At 37.5% G+C, this 21,976-nt stretch overlaps 1 protein-coding gene across 6 annotated transcripts in view; it reads right to left on the reverse strand.

Annotated features, from left to right (window-relative positions):
- COBL (cordon-bleu WH2 repeat protein) overlaps window positions 1-21,976 on the reverse strand; it is a 150,729-nt gene that overhangs the window by 45,614 nt on the left and 83,139 nt on the right. For 5 of the 6 annotated variants that reach the window (XM_042868795.1, XM_042868797.1, XM_042868793.1 and 2 more), the window contains 2 exons: window positions 4,353-4,491; window positions 1,314-1,484 (listed from right to left, as the gene is read on the reverse strand). In XM_042868795.1, coding sequence (XP_042724729.1) covers window positions 1,314-1,484; window positions 4,353-4,491 — 310 coding nt within the window. The remainder of the gene's footprint in view (window positions 1-1,313; window positions 1,485-4,352; window positions 4,492-21,976) is intronic. The other variant, XM_042868798.1, reaches the window with a different exon arrangement.

Below are 21,976 nucleotides of genomic sequence, written 5' to 3' on the forward strand. Positions count from 1 at the left end.
ATTTTGGCTAGGATATTGTGTTTGTTTAAGAGCAAATGATCAAGCTGATAATATCAGCGCTGCATTGATTAAAGTGTATCTGATCAGCAAGGTATATCAGGAAAGCATTGCAAAATATTGGAGTGGTAGAAACTCGAAGTAGAAATATTAATGTAAAGAAGGTCACAACAGATTTTTAATAAAGAGAATAATGTAGGCAAGCTGATGGTATCTAGCAAAGAAGGATTTTAGGGATGATATGATTTCTGTGCATATGTTGGTAAATAAATGAATTTGAGTTAATCCTCAATAAGGGTCAGGTTTTCTGTCAGAATGGATTGCCTCAGTTTTTTTCTCTCCCCACAATAAAACTCAGCAATCATTATTTCCTTGGCACAGTTACAAAAGCAACACAACACCATAGATCAGTTGGTACTGAGCAGCAAAACCACCAACATTAAAGTGTCAGTTACTGCTACCTGTAGAATAATTTCAGTAAGAAAGCACCCTGGAAAAAAATCCTTGTCAAATTAGCAGCTAATGGAGGGATTTCTCTACCCCGTGGCTTGGAGACAGACTCCTAACCTTCAAAGAAGTGTCCATGTGACGCCATAATATGCAGAGCTTTGCTGCCTTTACAGGATCTCCACGGGTGTGCAGGTCAAACCCACAGGGAATACACTACATGATCAAAGACTTGGATCATGTACAAAGAATTAAAGACAGTCAATGGACAAGCACGAAAAAGTAACGAAAACATGCTTTTCACAAATACCCAAGGATGTGGAAACTATTTTATTATTTTTGTCTGATAACAGTTACACCTCGAGGGGAAGAGCACACAAAAGAGTATCCAGAGTTATCAAGGAAAATGTATCCAATAGGACAGGAAGGCCTTTAACAACATACAGATCGTGTAAATGGTTTAATTTTCCTGAAGGGAGACACCCTGCAGTTTTCAACCTAGACTCACAGACCCACTGACTCCCAAAGGAATTTGTCTCTGCAGAGAGAAAAAGTGTTAGCACAGGAAATCAAAGACGGAGAATTAATACAAGGCAGTGAATTTTTGCTTCCACTTGGGTGAGTTCAAGTGTTTTGATCGTTGTTTTAAAATGTTGTTAATGGCCAAGGATCTCTAGCAAACCTGCCTGCAAACAAGTGCTTAATTTACTTTGCATTAATTAGTTACACTGCATTGGACATTTCAAAAGACAACAGGCTGGAAAAAAGGGAAAAAACAGACACATATGTACAGAGAGGAAAGTCTGGAAAAACTACCCCTGAGAGTAATCATCAGAGATGAAATCAAATACATATATTTTGAAACATACGTTTAGGTACCAGTTTTGTTGGTGCTGCAACATCTGCTTCTCTGTAAGAGACTGCTGGATCCATACTGTCTCTTTCAGGAGGAGGGTAAGGTGGGGGTGGGGGGATCACTAACTGGGGTGGGTCACGAGTGGGGCCCCTAGGAGGCTTTTGTGGCACCTGCCGTCCATCACCTACAGGGGATCAATTGACTAGTTACTTCAGCATCAAGACAATAACTGCTGTGCTTACTGTTTTTATAACACGCGTTGATTTTCCTTTACCCATATCCAAAGTTCCTCTGGATACAATTCTGCTCTTATTTAACCCCAGGTAATTAAGGGAGAAGGAAAAGCCTGGACTCCTACATCAATGAGAGTAGAACCAGGCCCAAAATATACATGTACATCACAACTAACAGTTGATATATTTATCGGTGTTTTGCCAAATAAGGAAGGTGAAAAGTAACTGAAAAAAAGTGGGGAAAAAAAAAAAAAAAAGCTATACAAGGAAATGAAACATGAGAAAGTTATATTATTCCTAAGTATCAAAGTGAATGAATTTTTCACTTCTAGGATACTTTATGAGACTATTTTCCTCACTCTGTAAGAGAAGAAAGGAAAATGCCTCAAATCAGTATTTTTAAGTAGGTATCTTGACAGGTTCTTCTTTATCTAGGTAGTTTTTGTATCATTTTGTCACCATGGGGAAGCAGCTGATTAAGTCATTCTTAAAAAAAAACTGTTAAGCTATCATAGGAAACACTCATAACTTTGACTGGGAGCCTATTTCAATCCTACACGCAATAACTAGATAGATAAACATCACTGCACTATGCTGCAGTGCTGAAAAGCTGCTGCCGGTTTGGAGTGCATAGGCCTAGAACAACTGCAATTCAAATGTGCTCAGATGCTGAAAGCAAGCTGAAGAAACACAACTGTCTGTTTGCTCTGCCCTCATGCCCTGCCCTAGGCATCTGCACATTGGTCATTGACAAAAATGGATACTGGTGACGGACCTCTTGCCTGCTCCATTCTCACTGCTACTGCACTCTTATGCTCATGCTCTGGTGCTGTTGAGAAAAGGAGTAGCACCAAGAGTGAGGAAAAAAGATTAAGCCATTATGATTACTAGTTAGGAATCACCAGTTTGAAGAGACTCACAACACAATTAAATGCTGCCAATATGCACTCTTTTTAACTGCTATGAGAAAACAGCACAATGCTTTGGGACCAGAGCAAGTGAGTCAATATTAAATACTGAAGTGCACCCCATCTGCCTGTTTGAGAATATTTTAAATAAGATCTTTTGCTCAGATTCATGAGGCTAAGTTGGGAGAAGTACAGGTAGCTTTAATCCTTTTTCATCATGAGGCTGCCTATTTCTCACAGCACATTTCCCCCTCACTACTGTCTTGCTTTTTTCACAGCTTCTCTTTCCTGCTTTCAGAGCCATCTGTGCTTTCTCATCGTTTTCTCCCAAGGACCTAAAAGAGAAGCTGTTTTACCAATCTTCCTTTGCTGTAACATTTCTTCTTGTTAATAAATGTATTCATTCAAGAAAGTAGCAGAAAATGAGAAGCACTGAAGATTGAGCTACCGTGGGATAAGCTCTTTGTTGGTGTAATTAATAAGGCTCTGCTAAAGTAAACGATACTAAACCCTACATCAACAGTCTGGCCAGCAAGCGCTTACGTACACAGCACTGAACAACTAGAAGTGGTTCTGCTCTGCTTTATTTCAGCGGCAACACTGAGCACCGATACAAAATAAACTTAACACTTAAAAAAAAGTTAAAGCACTAAGCGTTATCAATCATCAACTTGCAATAGGGCAAGATGTGAGAAGTGTCAGGCTGTGACATCAGCAATAGTTAAGACTATTTGCTGAAAACTCCTGTATTATATAGCACAGACATAACATTCCCCTTGGGGGGCTTAAATAAGAGATGTCAATGGAGTTGAGCATGTCACAAGATAATGGACTCCTGCTGCTGCATAAATGCTGAGGCATTAAATGTGAAGCATTTACTGAAAATAAATGTTGGAACAAAGCCAAGAGGTTTCTTTCTAAACTGTGAGGCATTCGTAATGTAAGCAATTATGTATGACAGGATGTCATATCTGTATGTCTTAGGCACTTTATGGAACATGAGGTCAAAGGCATGAACTGAAGTGCACTGAGTGCATTACAGCACTTAGAGAATGATTCTCCTAATGTACTGAAAAATGAGTTCCAATACGTGGGGTTATTATCTCATATCTTTACCCATCGTAAAATCACTTTGTTTGCTAAAAGCATAATCTTGGGGTCCTCACTTGGGCAAAGCTCCCACCGACCTGAATGAGCTTGCAGTCAGATAACAATAGAGGTCTGGGAGAGCATTTTTCAGTATTCCTATATGACAGTAAATGTGTCACATACAGCTGAAGACCACACTTCTTTGCTGTCTCCAGCTACATATGGAATACCTTTAAGAACACCAGTTCTTTTCTTCTAGCTATAGACTAAGGAGAAATAAATTTAAAATAACATCAAGGAACACATTCAAAATAAAAACTTCACAGAACATGGTGAGTCGATAACAAACTTTTGGAGGACTACAGGAAAAGAAAATGTCTTTCAGTTTTAGGAACATGTAGGAGAAGCTGAACAAACTTGACTGTACTTAATTCTAGTAGAATTCCATGGCTTCAGATGGATACAGAGTTGCCTGGCCTATTTCCTCATTTCCCTTTTACTAGCAAAACCACCATGACCTTAGAGGCACAGAAAAGGCCCAGGATAAATGCTTTGGAATATCTAACTTGTACCAAACATTCATATTGTCCACAGAATTATCTAGCTTTTACTACTCCATAATCCTCTGAACGGTGCCATTAGAACAAGAGGCAATATACAAATACTTATTTCCAGACTTTCATTCTGTAGAATAAATGTATTTTTTTCCCCCCAGGTTATAAACTTTCCCAACTCACAGCATAACAGAATTAAGAAAACTCTGAATACTAAGTGCCAAAAGCACATGCATGGAATTACACAGGAGAAAAGAATGCCTCTTACCCATTGTGCTCTTCCTCTTGTCTTCCATCTCTTCCCTCCTATTTGGCATGGCAGGAGTAGGTGGAGCAGACTGAGTTGGTGGAAGAGGTGCACGCCTCTTCTTTTTCTGTAGATCGTTAAGAGATGCTCCTTGTGAAATCTAGTAAAATTGAAAAATATGCAAAATAAAGGATGTGTTGGTGTTTTTTTTTTTTAAGTTATCAATAGCATAAAAAGTGATTGTCATATGACCTAATTTATTTAGCACACAGAACCATCAAAATATTTAAAGTAATTATTTACAGTAACAACAAGAGATTGATAAGACAGAAAACAAGAGGCATAGTAATGCACTCAGACAACGATAGGCAAGAACTGCAAAGAAATGTCACAAGAGAACTACCAGTCTATTCCACTAGACACTTGTGGTAGGAGACTGGAGAGCAAAGCATAGTATGAGACTATGTGTAACAGCTTAACTCAGACTATGCTCTTGTTTGTACCATTGATTTCTTCAGATCTTAAATTATGGTTAAAGACTGCAAATCAGTATATGTAGGGAATAAATGTTCTCTGATTTCTTTCATTTTCCTCTCAAAATGATGCTTCAGGACTTGTGAGAAGAGAATCAAAATCTGAAGTCTGTTTGTATAATGATTAGAGATGATACTGTAATTGATTTATATTTACTGGACTTCTCAGACAAAGTTCCAAAGATCTCCAGCACCTCTACGTCCAAAAACTGCAACATGTTGGTTGGCAAGCCAAAACTTCATTAGTGTTTACAGTGCTTTTTATATTATGAAAAATTTTATTAAGTGTCTTGGGTTTCTCTTCATTGCATAATATTTTCTTTTGATCGTTGGAACATAGCTCTGTTTTCCTTCACAGGAAAAATAATTAAAAAAAAAAAAAGAAAGCAAAAAACGTGGACGAAAAACTGCTGAATCTTCATATTTGAAAAGTACCAGCAATAACAGACAGAACCAGGCACAGCTGAGGCAAAGGGCAAAGCTGCCCACACATAGCATGCTGTTCCTCAGTGCTCCCTCATATCGCTTCACTGCTCCGTCCATCCTGATAATCTACCTAGCTGAAGATACTTAATATAAAGAACTGCCTGGTAGTTTTCTAATATTAACAAAGGCCTAATAATAACCCTTCCTTTAATCCAAAAGACTAGTGAATTCTTCAAATACATTTGTTGTGAGTGATTTCATTAAATCAATACCAGCTTCACACTGCTCACAGGTACTATCAGAGATCAGAGGAAAAGCATTCATTTGTATGTGTCCTTTCCTAGGCTGAGTGGAAACTCCGGGCGTAAACAAATTTTACAAAGAACAGAGCCTCCCTCTCTTAACCTTCCTTTTTAGAAGTCCTAAAGAATGATCTGGTTTATAAAACAAGGAAACTCAATTACCACCCAGCAGGACAAGGCTCTAACCACAATGCCACAGGACATGTAGATGCTCTCCACCTGTTCTCCACCACATGGAGAAATCTGGTAGTAACCACACTGCCATTAGAGTGCATTAACCAGGATGGGCTGCAGGCTCCAGCGAACAGAGACTGAAGGTGGGGAAAGAAAGGTGTCCTGGTTTTGGGATCCACTAACACAGACTACTTCTGAATTTTATATTAAATATCCATTGGACACAGCATGTGACTAAAGCCAGCAAGGCCAAGCTAGATAAAACTAAGCACAGTCAGTGGCCAAGAATGTTGGCCAAAACTTCACGGAACTTGAAAAAAATACCCTTCTCTTCAGAAAAGAGCACCAAGCCAAACATTCAGTAATAGGTACAGCAAAAACTGAGAGTTTCTTAGAAAAACTTTTATTCAAATTATTATTATAAATGGGGCACCTTTCAATGCAGAAACTGTCTGCTAGTTGTTAGAAACAGACTACAAATGACTAAACTGGATTTAGTATTTTTTAAAAAAATGTTCACTGTGCCAAAATGCCCTATATGCAGCTCAATAAAGATGGGAAACTGTTCAGCGAAATAGACTCATCTGGCTCTGGTTTTGCAGACTAGGAATTACATGGAGGACAGCTACCTAATTCATTTTCATGCTTTTTTAAGGCAATTGGGAAAAACGTACCTAGAAAAAAAAAATCACGTCTCTGCTTTGCCTTTTAGAATAAGCAAATACATTTAAGCTTTTAACGCTTGATTCTTTAGGGTGGTACTTTACAAAAGGGTGGTCAGGCACTGGAATGGACTGCCCAGGGAGGTGGTGGAGTCACCGAGCCTGGGGGTGTTCAAGGAAAGGCTGGATGTTGTGTTGAGGGACATGGTTTAGTGGGAGCTATTGGGAATAGGTGAACGGTTGGACTGGGTGATCTTTTAGGTCTTTTCCAATCTTGGTGATTCTATGATTCTAAAAAAGAGAGAATCGTCAAAGCGGGGATAAGACTGAACATTAAAATCTGACACTAGTGTCCAAAATTCAGTAGCTACAAAAAATCATCTGAAAGACAGGCAGAATTAGAATTTCCCCCACACTTGATAAGTACAGGCAACGACTTCTGCAGCTACTTAATAGCATTTTTTAGCTTCCAGATTCACTTATGTCTTTCCAAGCAGAAAGGTCACTTTACTTGAGGATAAAAATGGATGACTGGTGATTTAAATGATAAGCCTAGGAGATCTCGAGAATCAAGACAAAAAGAAAAGTGTTTTTCCACTTGAAATGATAGAGATGAGTAACCAACCCTCACTGAGTACCAGATAAGTGAAGCATATTAGTCTGGTATAACCAAATTCCTAAAATATATGTTATGGTGTTACAAAGAAGAAAGAACTCTTGAGTGAAGCCAACTTATATCAGCTGTACGTGTTCTTATTTGGAGGAACCTTCTAAGGAACATTAGACAGATGTATGGGTAAATAAACTACTACTGATGAAAAAAAAAAGCTAAGGAATAGACAGTACACAGTGGCAATAACAAAAGTTTGGTCAAATACACACAAAAACTTGTATCGTATAGTCAGCTAAGCACAGCATACTTCACAAACACCATAAAGAAGATGAACACTGCTGAAAGCTAGACAGACTGCAATGTATGTAAAAGAGACTAGTTCAAGAACAGGTTGTAAAAAATTGTAAAAGTAGTTCTTTAAAGCTAACCTCAGTAAACACATGAGGCTAAACATCAATACCAAAAAAACACAGAGAACATTCTGTTTCCTTCTTGCAATTGTATATACTGAAACAATAGAACTTGAAAATAATTTGTTATGGCTGGCTGCTTATTTATAAAGAAATCAAGCCTTAACAACATTATCTGAAGTAATTTCCCATTCAAATTTTGTTACAGGAGTCCCTCTCCGAGTGTAACAGAGTATTTCCGATTCTTAGCACCTTCAAATATCATTTTTTAAGGAACTAGATGAAATTACTAGGTGATTTTCAATTCATGCAACACTTACTAACACATTTAAAAGTCATGTCTGTTCTCTGACTATAACTAATACCATCGAGTGAACTAGAGATGAATGAAGTGGGTCAAAAGGACCTAAATCTGACAAACAGTGTAGTTTTTTTCCATACAGATGACAGCAAATATGATGAAAAAAAAAATCCATTAAATTCACATCATGGCTCACATGCTGTTTGAAAAATACTTCCAATGCTGCAGACAAAATATTTGAGAAATATTCTGAATGTGGCTTCTATCTGTCAAGGTTCAAAACCTTCATTAAAATTGGAGGGCTCAAAAAATACAAAACAACGTCACGATGGGGCGATGTGCCCAAGGAAAGAAGGAAGGGTACGATGATAGTAAATTCTAATCAGTAGCATTTGACAGTCACCTAAGTTGCAAAAGGGCCCTGGAGATTATACCAGTAAATATATATATATATATATATATATATATTATGCATAAGAGTTCAGTATTTTGACTGGGTTACACTGCCCCAAATAAGCTGTCATGAAAAATATTAATGTAGATTGAAGGAAACAAAAGCCAATGATCATCAAAAATTCACTGAATATTCAAAGATATATTCAATGGTTCTCAAATAAACTTCCAGTAGGAGGTCTACTCCTTCGCCTTGCCTGTCTTGACTTACAGGTCAGCCACTGCTTTTGTTTAATCACTCCCCCCACTATTAAGCTTCTAATTGTAATGTCTATCTGTGTAATTACTTGCTAAGTCATCTGGCAAATACCATGGTACTTTTATTTTATATTTGGTAACTATTCAGTTACCAAACTAAGCCAAAATATACTGCAGGCTTACTGCTCCCCAAACAACTTTTTTCTGCAAGCCAGAAACCACACTGATGTATTGCACTGCTCTGTCCTCCAACATCTCCCAGCTCTGCAATTCACCTGCTGACACTGGCTATGTATCTGTCTTGTCAATCACTACACTGACCAGAAAAGAAATCTCACTGCGCTGTTTCCAAAGACAAATTAACGACTGCAGCAGCACATTTGGAGAATCACACATATCCATCTCTGGCCTGTTAAGGGCAGCCCACAAGCACTTGCCACAGATGTTAGAGAACAAGGGTCTGGGCTTAATTCAGCCTTGAAAGATGCTTCTAGTGCATCCTTAAATAACAAAATACAGCACTGTTCTAATTACTACAATTTTATCTTGCCAATTAAAGTATGAAGCAAGTAGGAATTTATTTCAAAATGGTGATACTAGCAGGTAAAAATGCTTATGCTAATGCTAGAAACCCAGCAGCGTTTTGTGGGTTTGAGGTGAAAATATCACAAAACTTCTAAATTGGATGCTGAAAGCCACCTTTGGTGCTTTCTGTGTACTAATGCCTTTCAAACAACATATTCTGTCCATTTATTGAATAGCTGTTATTGAAGACCTGATGATCTTGAACAATTGCTGTGCTGGGACACAGAGACCAGAAGTAAAAGACACATTACCCTCCTTCTGCCAGGAGTTACTTTGGGGCGAAGAGGTGAGAGTAGACACGCACTTTTTGAAGGACTGAGACAGAGCCTGGAAAAAGCTCAGTGATTTCAGCTTGGAAGCACAACTAAGGGCACAAAAAGGGATCAAACCAAAAACTGTAATGGAAAGACTCCCTCGGACTTGCACATTAAAAGCAAACAGCACCTTCTTCAGTTACTTTTGGATTAACAAGGTTTCCACTGAACAACTATGGGTACCTCTTCCCATATTCTGTGTCTACATCCCCTGGAGAAAGTCTCAAGGAATCGTAGACAGATACAAACTGTTCTAAATGTGCCTTAGAAGAAATCTCCTCAGTGGACCCAGTCAACACATGTCTGTAGTGTTAAAAAAAAGTGTATAGTTTGCATTTCAAAATCCAAACTACTCTTTCTAGTACTTCCATGAAAACAAGAAACATTTGTCTTACAGCAACAGATTCTTCCTTTCACTCTCACTGCTATTACTTTGACATAGACCAGGAAAAAAGGAAACTTGAAAACCTAACAATTTTCCAGGGTTTGATTTTTATCAAAATCACCATTGAATTATTTTATTTTTGCTTAAACATCCTAGAAACAGATGATAAGCACATTTTAGCAGCAAAAGAATTATATTTGGACTAAGGACCGAATGCAAAGGATGCCCCATCACAGCTCAGAGTATTTAAGCATTTTATAGCAAGTAACATAAAATGTGTGAAGTAAGCTCATATACTCTCTTGCTCATTTATCTTTCTTTATGCAACATCACAATTTAGTATCTTTCACTGTTTTACAGAATGTTAGTATTGCTGTGATTTCTGTCTCATTTGTATATAAAACATGCTGTTCAGGGAAACAGCGAGTGATTATCTGTAGAAATTACTTTTAGAACCAAATAAGGAGCACTGGAAGAACACACATGGATTCAATTGCAGGCATGTCTTAACTACAAATTGATTTCTGTCATCCAACACAGACATGACACACACTGATTTAAGCAAGCCAGGTTTTGACACAACTGCTGCTGATGATACTGTGTGGGTCAGAATGCCTACTCAACTGCAAGAGTGCTTAAGTATCAACCACAGAAAATTCTGTTAGCTTTTAAGTAAACAAATGACAATATCACATCTGACTATCCCAACCCCATTCTCCGCACAAAGAACTGTACAGTATCTTGAAACGAGTAATTTCACAATAAGATCTAGAAACAAAAAGACAATTTTTACTAATCGTTTTCTAGATATAATTGTAATTGCACTGATGCTTTTTCAGCAGTGAATGAAAGACAAGTATAGGTTGGTATGCTAGTAAGATTTATGGCTTGAGAGTTTTTAAATACATTTTTTTTGTATGACTTTGTACATGACTTAAAGCAATTGTGAAAAAAAATATTTTGATCCAAGAGGAGCCAAACTAGGAAAATCAGAGAGATAAATCTTTCAGCTGCAGAAGAGACATAAATCTGTCCTCAACACTTGATGATATAAAAGCTACTCCATCCAGATGATGCTGTGCTTTCATGGGGCAACAGATTCCTCAACACGCCCAGCACCAGAAACCACAAGAAGTCCCAAATGAACATTAATTTGTCATAAACAACATTCACTCGTATGTCTAATATTCCCTGGACTGGTCATATATTATTAGGCTTCTCACTGACATTAAGCATAAACTGACCCATAGAAATTCTGGGAACTCCCTAAGAAATAGAACTTACAAACAACTGGTGAGGCCAACCACTGCCAGTTACATTGTTATATTGTCTATTTAGCACTTATTTTCTTATTGGGCAGTACTCCATTTCAGTTAACTGAAGACAGAATTTTTAATCTCTGAGTATGTTACAAATGGCATTCAGAAGCGGCAGTCTGATGTTTCCCAAAAACATGTCTTTGTTGCAGATTGCATATGAGTGGTGGGATATTTAAAATGCCTGCTAGGATTCCATGCAATGCAACAACATATTGTAAAAGCAATATACACAGATATACTCACAACTTGGCACATGGGAACAAATTAAAGAGCACTTTCTTTGAAAAATTTGTCATTTTGATTAAAAAAAAGCATAGAAATGATCACACTCTCAGAAACTAGCAAGCTATTTTGCTGCATCAGGCATTTTTGTTCTCTACATCTTGGTTTCCTAGTTCTTGATATTGCAAACCCAACAACAGAAGGAATAATAATAAATGTAAAGAAAGAAAATAAGCGATAGGAAGTTAAGAAATGAACGCTGCTAAAAAGATTGATGACCTGACATTTGGATCGACCCAGTGTGTTGTGTTACTTTGGATACACAGTTTCACATGGCACATTTCTACATGGGGAAATCTCAGGCTGCTCCCCAACCCAACACCAGCTAACTCATCTCTGATAGTTGGGCTCACAAAATGGCTGTGCCTCAGTCATATTCATGGCCTCAGTTTCTGAGCTGCGTTCCTGATAGAAACGTTCAGTCACTGTATCAAATTGGGAAGTCAGGCTTATAAGCAGGGTGCAAACTGTAGTTCTATTCTGGAAATACCATATTATTTTACCAATTATTTTAATTAGATGCCACAAAATATTGTATTATTCTGCCCAGTTTTATGCTAATTTCAAATTTAATTCCTCACTTTATATAACTCTTGCATTAATTTTGTAATTTAACAGTCACTACAAAAATCAAAGATGTGACCACAAAAAAATTTCAACATTAATAATAGATAAAAAGCTCAGCATCACAGAATTCTACAGAAATTGCTATGTTCTTGTGCTTTATTTTTATTCATAAAATGAAAATGACAAAATTCAAGGATGTCCTTGAATACTCAGCTGACTGACAACAGAAAGCTAAATCAGTTGACAGAAGAAAGCCACTGCGAGGTGAAGGGGCAAGCTCATTTTTCGATCTGTTTTTATTGAACACACCCTTTGTGAATCGTCATGGTCAAGGGCAGTTAAAAATTAATGTCATTCTAATCTTCTTTAAACACTTTAACTTGTTAAGCTAAATGTGTCAAACAGGAAACTATCTATAAACAAATCTGAGATGTTAAATTACTAAGATAGCTGTGATTTCCTTCTTTTGCAAAATCTCATTACTAGCTGGAATATTATTTCCACTCAAGGAAGTCACTCTGCAACACCAAATATTTTCACATGCATTGAAACATGTAGACTACACAAGTTTGCGGATGTTTGTTTTGGCAGAGAACTGAATTTCCTCTGTTTCTCTGAATACAATATAATCCTCCTCATTTATGTCTTCATTTAGGGAAAAAAAAAAACCCTCGGATGGTTAAAAGTCATATTTTAAAACCACCATGAACTGACTTGCTACTAAGATCAATTTCTCTTGTAGATACAGACAATTGAGTAAAAGAAAAAGGGCAAAAATATCCTCCTTTTTCATGTTTGTGCTTATCTTTCAGCTAGAGCAAATACACTTGATTGGAACAATTGAGCAGCAATAAGAGTTTAAAATACACAGTAAGACTGTTACTTTCTATTTCTTCTGGCAACTTTATGAATGAATCTGATAGGTATCAGTCATAGTTCCCTGAGCCAGTAGTGCCTTTGGAAAAGGCCCTAGCGTAAGGATTTTACAAATAATCTTCCTCTGCCTCATATTCAGGATTACATGCTGGTTGATTGCTTGGTCTGTTTGTCTGTCCTTAAAAATCTGAGCCAACTGAATATCTGCAAAACTTCATTTGCATCTTCGTCCAATTTTTTGCTAAAAGGATGAGCTGTAGTCTAATTCATGATAGGTCTAGAAAGCAGAATACAATCTCACAAATATCTGACCAGAAACAAGGAGAAGCACACCATTTCTACTAGCACTAAGCTACAAAATTCTCTGGAGCTTAAGTTTTCCTTTGAACTTACAATTTTCTCCTATTGGAATAGTCAATGTGAATTTCAAGCACTCAGAATTACACCAAGCCCTAAGTAACATCCTCACAAGTTTTCTCATTTTAGAGAAGAGCAATCCAAACTTATTTCCAGTATTTCCCTTACTTTAGTTCTCTCTGCCTGCAGACACACAAAATGCCTGGGAAGCCTATTCTGGGCGGAAAGTCAAGTGACAGTTTCATGTCATATATTTCACTGCTCCCTGAAAATTTCCTCTCTGTCTAGATCCTTCCAGGACTTATGAAGGGTAGCCAAAAGCCCCGACTTCCATAACCTTCAGAAATCAAGGAGAAGGTGAAATAGCAAAGTGATAGAAAATTGTAAATTAGATGTATTATTATGCATTGTAGCGTAACATCACTCTACATCAACCACTCCTTACAAGTGTAAGATTTTTATAATCTAAAATAATGAATGTGCTCTACTGCAGACCAGTTTGAGAAATGCACTGTGATACTCCACTTCCTATCCATGACTGGAAGAAGCACTAACATGCAGCTGAGTAGGACTCAGGGACAGTCTGCTAAGCTATGACATTCTAGTTAAGGCAATGCTTGCACTTCCATATTTCCACTGTACTTTCTCTAAAGAGGTGAAAAATTGAAGTGGTATGCAGTTAGAGGAATCGGATTTGCATTCCCACCTCTCTGAATGATGAATTAACTCAAGTGAAAAGTGGCTTTAGGTATCAGTGAACAGTTTTAATACATTATATTTGCCTGGGATGTTTTAACTTGTTCTCTTATTTCTATCTAGAAACTGATCAGCAAACAATGCCATTAAGCCATTGAATTACACCTGATTTACACAGTACACATTTAAATAGTTAATTTTTCTAGTATATACATGCTTGCTTTTTTTTTTTTTAATTTAATATATAAGAAAGGTGGAGTTACAAGTGAAATCTGAAAAGCGACACAAACCCAGTTTCTAAATTAAGCATGGTGTTAGGGTCATTTTTCATTGCTTACTGAACGCTAGTTCTTTAGAAGCCTTGCCTTCTCCATTAGCTTCCCCTAAATAATCTGCCTGACAAAGCTAATAATTACTCAACACAAACTTCTTCTTTAATGAGAGTTAACTCTTATGATGGCATCAGCCTGTTCTATTTGTCTGTGACTTGCAAGCCAGATGAAGTTTACTTACTAGATTTTGCAATCCTGCCAAAATCCAGGGCTGCATAGAACAGTATGTTCAGGCCCTGATGTCTTGCCAGTTTTCAATGAAGTGTTTGACGGAAACCACATGTGGAGGTCAAGTGATACTATCATGATCTCACCAGATGGTAAGTTGTGGTATTATTCCCAAGGCAGGTAGCATAATCTGTTCAGAAACAGCTGGCAGGTGATCCATGATCTCACAGTCAGAAGCAACTGGATTATTGCAAAAGATAAGGAATGTTACTGATGTCGGTGAAGAGACTTTTCCAAGAATTTTTCTTGCACATAATCTAAGGATTCAACTCTCATGCTGTATGTTTTCTTCTAACAACAGCAACAACAAAAAATCTATTTTATTAACTGCTAAGTCAGAATCCTTCCTGCCTAACAGATCTCATGCCTTTACATGGTTATGATATGATGCATGATAAGTGGTATCAAAAGGCAAAGCAAGCTCAGGTCGCTTGGGTTCCTTTTACTATACAGGTTAGAGGGCAGTACTGGACTACTGCGCAGAGAACAGGAAAGTTGACCACTGAGGATTCCTATAACATTCCACAGGTCTTCTTTTCCCATCCCCCTACAGTATCAGCCTATCCAAACCAAAGTTTGCACAATCCAGCCTTCAGTTAAAGCAAGCAAGAATTAAATATCACTACTGGACACACGCGTATCACTCCACATTACCTGGATGAAACTGCAAAATAACTATTCCTGAAAATGCAATAAAGCTACACGGTAGACTTTCTCCTAAGCAACATTTTCCCCCCAAGCTATAGAAACAATATTCTCCTTCTAAAAAACACACACCTTTAAAGCAGGTTTAGAATTTTTAAGTTTGGTGTGATACCATGCTTTTTGTATGAGCAAAGACAGATTCTCAGAGGGCCACTGTAGAGGCAGCATTACCTCCCCTTGCACTTTCTAGATAATATCAAAACCTCTGTCCTCCACTAAAATTCTATACTAACATATTTATTCACACTGGCCAAATTTCAGAAAAAAAAAAACAAAAACAGTTTGTGACTGAATAAGCTGACAAAGTTGAGCACTAGAAAGTCTACAGAGGATGGGTGACAATTTGCACAAATCATGGAATTTCTTTATAGACACCGAGAAAAAGTTATATAACATAGCATTAAAATGTAACATATCCTCAAACAACACTCTTTTAAGATACTGAGAAAGTAGTCACTACAGTGCATAATCATCTACCTGTAGTCTTTGATAATCATTATAAAATAAAGCTTGTTTAAATGTGCCTATATTGGAAATAATTTTTCAGATTTTTTTTTACAACTACTCATTTTACTAGGAGCCTCTTTTTTGAGCCTTTGATATAATTCCTAAATTTGATTCTATATATGACAGTGAGATAAGCCTTCAGCCATGACTGTACTTTTCTCTCTTTTAATTTGGGCCTGCATCATTAGCCAAACCAGAATGCACTTGTCTAGCTAAATTAAGCATCCAGACTGCACAGCAAACATTATCTGATGTTCCGTCGACTAGTATCATGTTTGTCTGAGCACTGTTTTGTCAGACATGAAAGGAACAAATCTGGATACCTCTCATTCAGCTAACTCAATGTCACATTTAAAGCTCTTTGGGGAAAAATGAACAAATCACCTTCAAATCAGAAATTAATTGTTCTGTGTTCTAATTTCATAGTCGCTTACTTCAATAAAGAGCATTCTAAGGAGCACAGACCTTTACTGCTCACAATTGCTTCTAGTAATTGGTTACGGTACATCTTGATAATGGACTATGTAATAGCATAGCGCGAGTCAGGTTCAGCTCCAGTGAAAATATTAAATAGATAAAACTTTCCAGATTTATGATCGGTTACAAAGACCACTGTTTCTATAAAATGTAATTTAGTATGTAATCACAGATTGTCATGTCTATGAAGGGCAACAGTTTATAAATGGCTTTTTCAACATGAAGCAATTAGCTTAAAATCATTAAAAAAATACTCCACCCTTATATGCTCATCTTAAGGAAAGACATATTGCCTAATCCGTTGGAGAAAACTGGATAGATCCAGGCAAGCAGCACGCCATAAGAGACCTATCTGACTTGCCATCCTAAGAAAGGAAAAAATATCACAATTTGCTAAGCAAAACAATAACTTCATCACATTACAAGGCAGAAGTGTACTAACAACCCATTTCTCAACCTGTAATCTAGACATCAAGCACAGAAAGCGCTGAAACACAGACGAAAGCAGAGCAAGCATCAGTAACACAAACAGTTTTACAGCTTTTTGCTTTAAAACAAAAACTACCCCAAGAAAAAGAAGTTTTATACTGATACTGAGTGATGATGACTGGACTTAAGAGCAACAGCTGTGGGGTAAGGCTGGGAATGGCAGCACACCTGTAGCACAAAGCTACAAGGGTAGTTCTTGGAGAAAGAGAAATGAAAGTGCAAAACATCCCAACTATCCACTCATCCACTTTTGTTTCGCCTTCCTCTTTAAATCAATAAATATATTTGACATTAAAGATGCTGATTTCACATAGAATGGAATCAAATCTTTCATTTTTCTGTTTTTCGTCAGTTGCAGTACGAAGCTAAAACGCATATACCAGGCAAGTTGCATTAGCAATCACCCTGGAAAATTATTATTGCTCATATCATTTATTGGCAAAACTTAAGACCTAATTCTGCAAATGCAGAATTTCACTCTTGAGACCACAAAACAAAGAGAGCAAAGATTAGGAACTGGAATAACATACAGCTGTTTCTGCATTTCACAAGACACAGGCTGCCTAGTAATCAAAAAAATCAGTGATAAGACAATCTAGTGATTTCAGTGCAACTATTATCTATGACTTTTCCAGACTGCTACCAGATTACATGGGTCAAATATCTAGGTTAGAACTTCTTCAATTTTCTCCTAAAAGAGCTGTAGTGGATTAGATCTAGATTCTGTAGCAAATACTTACTAGAGGGCAGGAAAAAAGATGTGTTCCTTCCTACTGATGTTTTGCAATCACCAGCCTCTACAGCTAGTTATCTCCTGCTGTGTTTTCTATTTAAAAATTCTGAACAGATTTTTCTTTCTTGCAGGATTTCATTAGTCTCCTTTTGAGCCCACATAAATTCTTCACACTCACATCAACCCTTGGCAAGGAGCTCTACTACTTGCATGAACAACCATATTCTTTGGTTTTACACGTTTTGCCTTCTATCAGCTTCAGATGATGCCCGCCTGCTCTTGTAATTGCTGGCTGAATAGCTGAACAGTCAAATTTTTATTCGCAGTCCTCATACCACCCTTTCAAGATAAAAAAACAGCTTACTTAAGTTGCACAGCTGTCCTTGTATTAATCTAGTCCACACCTCTGATCGCAATTAATGCCCTTCCAGGAAGCCTTCTATTCTGTCTGGGAAGCAGCACTACTAGTATTCAAGATGGCATAGAAAGAATCACAATAGAGTAGAATGACAACTTCTTTTATCTTCTTTTTCTCTCCTAAAATACTCTGCATTTGACTTTATTTCATTGCTATTGAGTTTTGAAGTGACATTTTCACAGAACTATGTGTTATGAACCTAAGATCTTCCTAATTGCTTGCTACCACACAAAAGACCACTTTACAAGCTACTGGGGAAAACTGGAGTGTTTTTTTCTCTCATTTACATCATACTAATTTATAAAGAATTTCATCTGCTCATTGAGCTAAGGAAAAAGAATCAATCACACACATGAACTCTCAAAATCAACTGAAATGCGTAGACAAAGTTAATAAGCTCCTAAATAAAATTTCAGACAGGATGGCTGAAATAGAAGTCCCAAAACAAGAGATACTAAAAGCCCAATGAAAAGTCTTATAATTACCATAAAATATTTGCAGCCTACAACATTCAAAGTAGTATTTTCTACATGAATTTATTGTGAAATACAGAGAAATACATAGTTAGCTCTGAATGTAATGCCTCCTACTTATTTCCACGGGAACTACAACAGATAAAAGAGCACAATAGCACTGATAGAGCAAACTGTCAGCTACAAAACACTGTCTTTCAACATAGCCACCACTATTTACCTATGTATTTTTGCCAGCAATGAATAAGAGCCTGGATGCCACACCTGTAAAAACCTGCACCAGTGGAGGTGACCCACTGTTTCACAGCTTCTAGGACAGCACAGTTGCTAGGACTGCCCATGCAGTCCATCCTTCACCAGTCCATCCAAACAGATGGAAGTTGGAAGGCACCAAATCCAAACTAATGTGGATATGGCAATATGCTCCATGGTCTTTGAACTCTTATGTGGCCAGCTGTTATCATTTTGCATGAGAAAGGTTTTCATCTCAGTCCCGACTCTTTGTCAGCTTAGTCAGCACTGTGATATAGCAGACAGCTGATGGCTTGTTTGACTGGAAATCCAAAAGGATCACCTCTTTCCTATCCAAATGACAAGCGCATATCACCGTACCCACTGAGGGCTGCATCTTGATCTTTTTCTTCAATGCAGAATTCACGTCTTCACACCATGGATTGCAATTAGAGTCTGGCTTGCAGTGGTGACATCATGTCTTGTCACTGGTAATAATGTGACCCCGGAAGCTGTCTCTTCAGCCTCATACTACTGTTCCAACAGGTCCTGACCAACTTGTATGCAGTGCTCTTTCAGATCCTGCATGAGCATTCTTGAGACCCATCTGGTGCTAAATTTGTGATATTCCAACGTAGCAACTATTGTTTCCAATACACTGAAGCCAGTATTCAGCTCTGTACAGTTTCTTAATCATAATCTGCTGATCCGCATGGATGAGCTGCTTGAGATGCTCCTCATTTTGTGGCGTGACAGTTTTGTGTGGCCATCTGGAACAATGAAGTTTGTCTTTCAAGTCACTGTTGCCACTTCTGAAATGCGCTATGTATCAAATTCAGTGACATGCCTTTGCTTCATACATACATCAGATGATATATGTAAGACTGCCACTCTGCTGCCATCTGTTGCACAGTAACAAAAGGTAATGAAATCCTGGCAGTAAGGTTCAGCCTCTAATGCCATACAACCTCTGATGTCATGGGCCAACATCATAAAATAGGAGCTGTTACTTTCAGAGCAGCCCCTTGTAGACAGAACTTCCATTACGAGTAGAGTTCTCTATTAATTATCTATCTATTCACATCAATACACGGAGGTAGACTCAATCACACTGTGACCCTATCAAAACACTGACTCATGCGAATTGTGTAAGGAGTCTTTGGCATTGTACAGCACTGTACTAAAATACAACAATTGGGAAAAGAGGATGATTTAGCAAGTTTTCTTAGCAGTTGTAATACACCACTCAAGAACTCTGGTAAGTAGTATTAGGTTTATTTTTGAACTATAAAAAGACCTTCATACATCCTTGATTACCTATTCACCATACACAAAAAAGTGTTCTTTATGTATGCTTACATAACCTTGGGCATCTAAACACTGTTTCCAAGAAACTAAACATCTTTTAGGCAGATTCAATATCCTAATCTTCATCACAGAATACTGCTGAGGAATCCCACAAACTGCCTAAGGGTTCTAAGATGTTGGCCACCAACATCAGTGACATTTATAATCTAGCACTCTTGATGTCCTCAGTCAAAAAGGACTATGGAACTTTAAAAATAACATGCACCATTCACCTATCAGGTCTTCTTAATGCATAAAATGAACACCAAAGTAGAAGAAACAAACAAAATAGAAAGAGGTGCAAATCCAGTCATTAAATTTCTTTTCATCAACGATTAAAATAAATAAATAAATAAACTGTGCTCTCCTTCCTCTTTGGAACAAACCTTGCTTTCTTATCTGCAGAGAACTTACTGAAAACTGACAAGCGATTTACAAGATGCAACATTTTGTAGAGCTAAAGGACACATTTTGATAAACAGATTTTTCCTAGTGCAGAAATTGATTCACTGCATCCTTTCTCAGAGCGTGCAACATGTATCTGTTATTCTTACAGGAGACTTTTTTTTTTTTTGAGATTCCTCACAGAAAAAAAAAAAAAAAAGAAAAAATAACCACATTCACAGAACAGTTAAGGGGAAAGGAAATGTGTCATAAGAGAAAGGTTGCAAAGTCCTCACCCAGAAGACCTCTGAGTCAAAAGAAACCTCCCTTCCTCTCTGAAAGATGATTAAAAAAACCATACACTCATATCTTGTTGACTTCAAGCAGACATTTTTGACTTAGGTGTAACCTGTGGAAGGGAGATAACTGATCGGAGTCCGTCCACCCTCTTGTTGAATAATAGGCTTCTTACTAACAAAGAATACAACTGTCACATAGTCTCCACTATGAACTGCTCATTACCTTTCGCTCCATGTTGAAATACAGAAAAAAGTGTAATTCAAAAGGGACAAAAACACCTACAGCAGAATGGTATTCTGCTGCAATACAAAAAAAAAAAAAAAAAAAAAAAAAAAAAAAGAACTAAACAACAAAACCAACAAAAACCCCTTCTCTTCCCTCTGTTACCCTCATGTAGTTATGACTATAATCACTTGTGCAAAAATAGGACCACCTCGGTAAATATAAACAGATTTGAGTCTCCTCTCAGAACACAGAGCTCTAGTTGGAGAGAAGTTTTCACAGTAATGAATGGGAGCAGATGCACAAACGAGTCTGCAGTGGTTGTTCTCATTCAGTTGTTGTGAAATTGAGGAACAGAGTCGCAATTGCAATGCCTGGTGGTACCGTGCCTCTCCCATAAAATGATCCTTCTGATAGTCGAAGGAAACACATAAGAAAAAAAGGCACAAACACAGGCTCCTTGCTAAGCACTTAGTGCTTCCCAGAAGCGAGGCCCACTGCAGGAATATTATTGCTAATTTAAATGCCAAACTGATACAAAGTACACAGGGACAAAGCAGATTCAAGAAACTTTAACTTATGCAGCAGAGAGATGAAAAGCTCTACTGATGGCCTCTTTAATGACACAGCCTTGCATACTATAAATGTACCTTATTCCACACTGTCCTACAGTGTTTGTATCCATTGCCTTAGGGTCTAATTTGCAGCCACATGGAAATATATCATTTTGAAAACCTGACGAGAATAGCAGTAACAGTATGATTTCAAACCAATCAAGATTATCCTTGCAGTCAGAAGCCAAACATCTGTGCCCTCAGATTATATAAAAGGGAAATGGAAGAGTGGTAACCACACCATGGAAATGAGCAAGAAAGATATCTATGCAAAAAAATGAGAGTATGCTGAGGAGGAACATGAGTGGAAGAACGCTCAGACGTTCATATTTACAATCTTGATTCAAATTTTGCAACAGAAGGTGATAAAATGAAAAATAATATGATATTAAAATCCCAGTGGACAGATAATGAGTTGCTGGGCAACCAGACGTAACTTCTGACATCTTAGAAGTGGAAAACATCAAGCTACAAACTGAGCTTCCTAATTATGAACAGCAGAGAACTGTTTCTAAAATCTTGGCCACTGTTCTAAAATGTATTTTACTCTTAAGAAAGATAATGAGTCATCATTGCAAGTGGCTTCCAAGTTCATAACTGTAGTATGCACACGTATATGGGAAATCTGACAACTACAAATTCAAGGACAGAGTGGAAATGAGTTTATGGTTTAATAATTATGCTGCATGTTAATTATTATTTCGGTATAATTTCATTCATAGGTTTCCTTTA

This window comes from Lagopus leucura, unplaced genomic scaffold (assembly GCF_019238085.1).
Source record: "Lagopus leucura isolate 7727_CA_CO unplaced genomic scaffold, USGS_WTPT01 Super-Scaffold_100002, whole genome shotgun sequence".
NCBI lineage: Eukaryota > Metazoa > Chordata > Aves > Galliformes > Phasianidae > Lagopus > Lagopus leucura.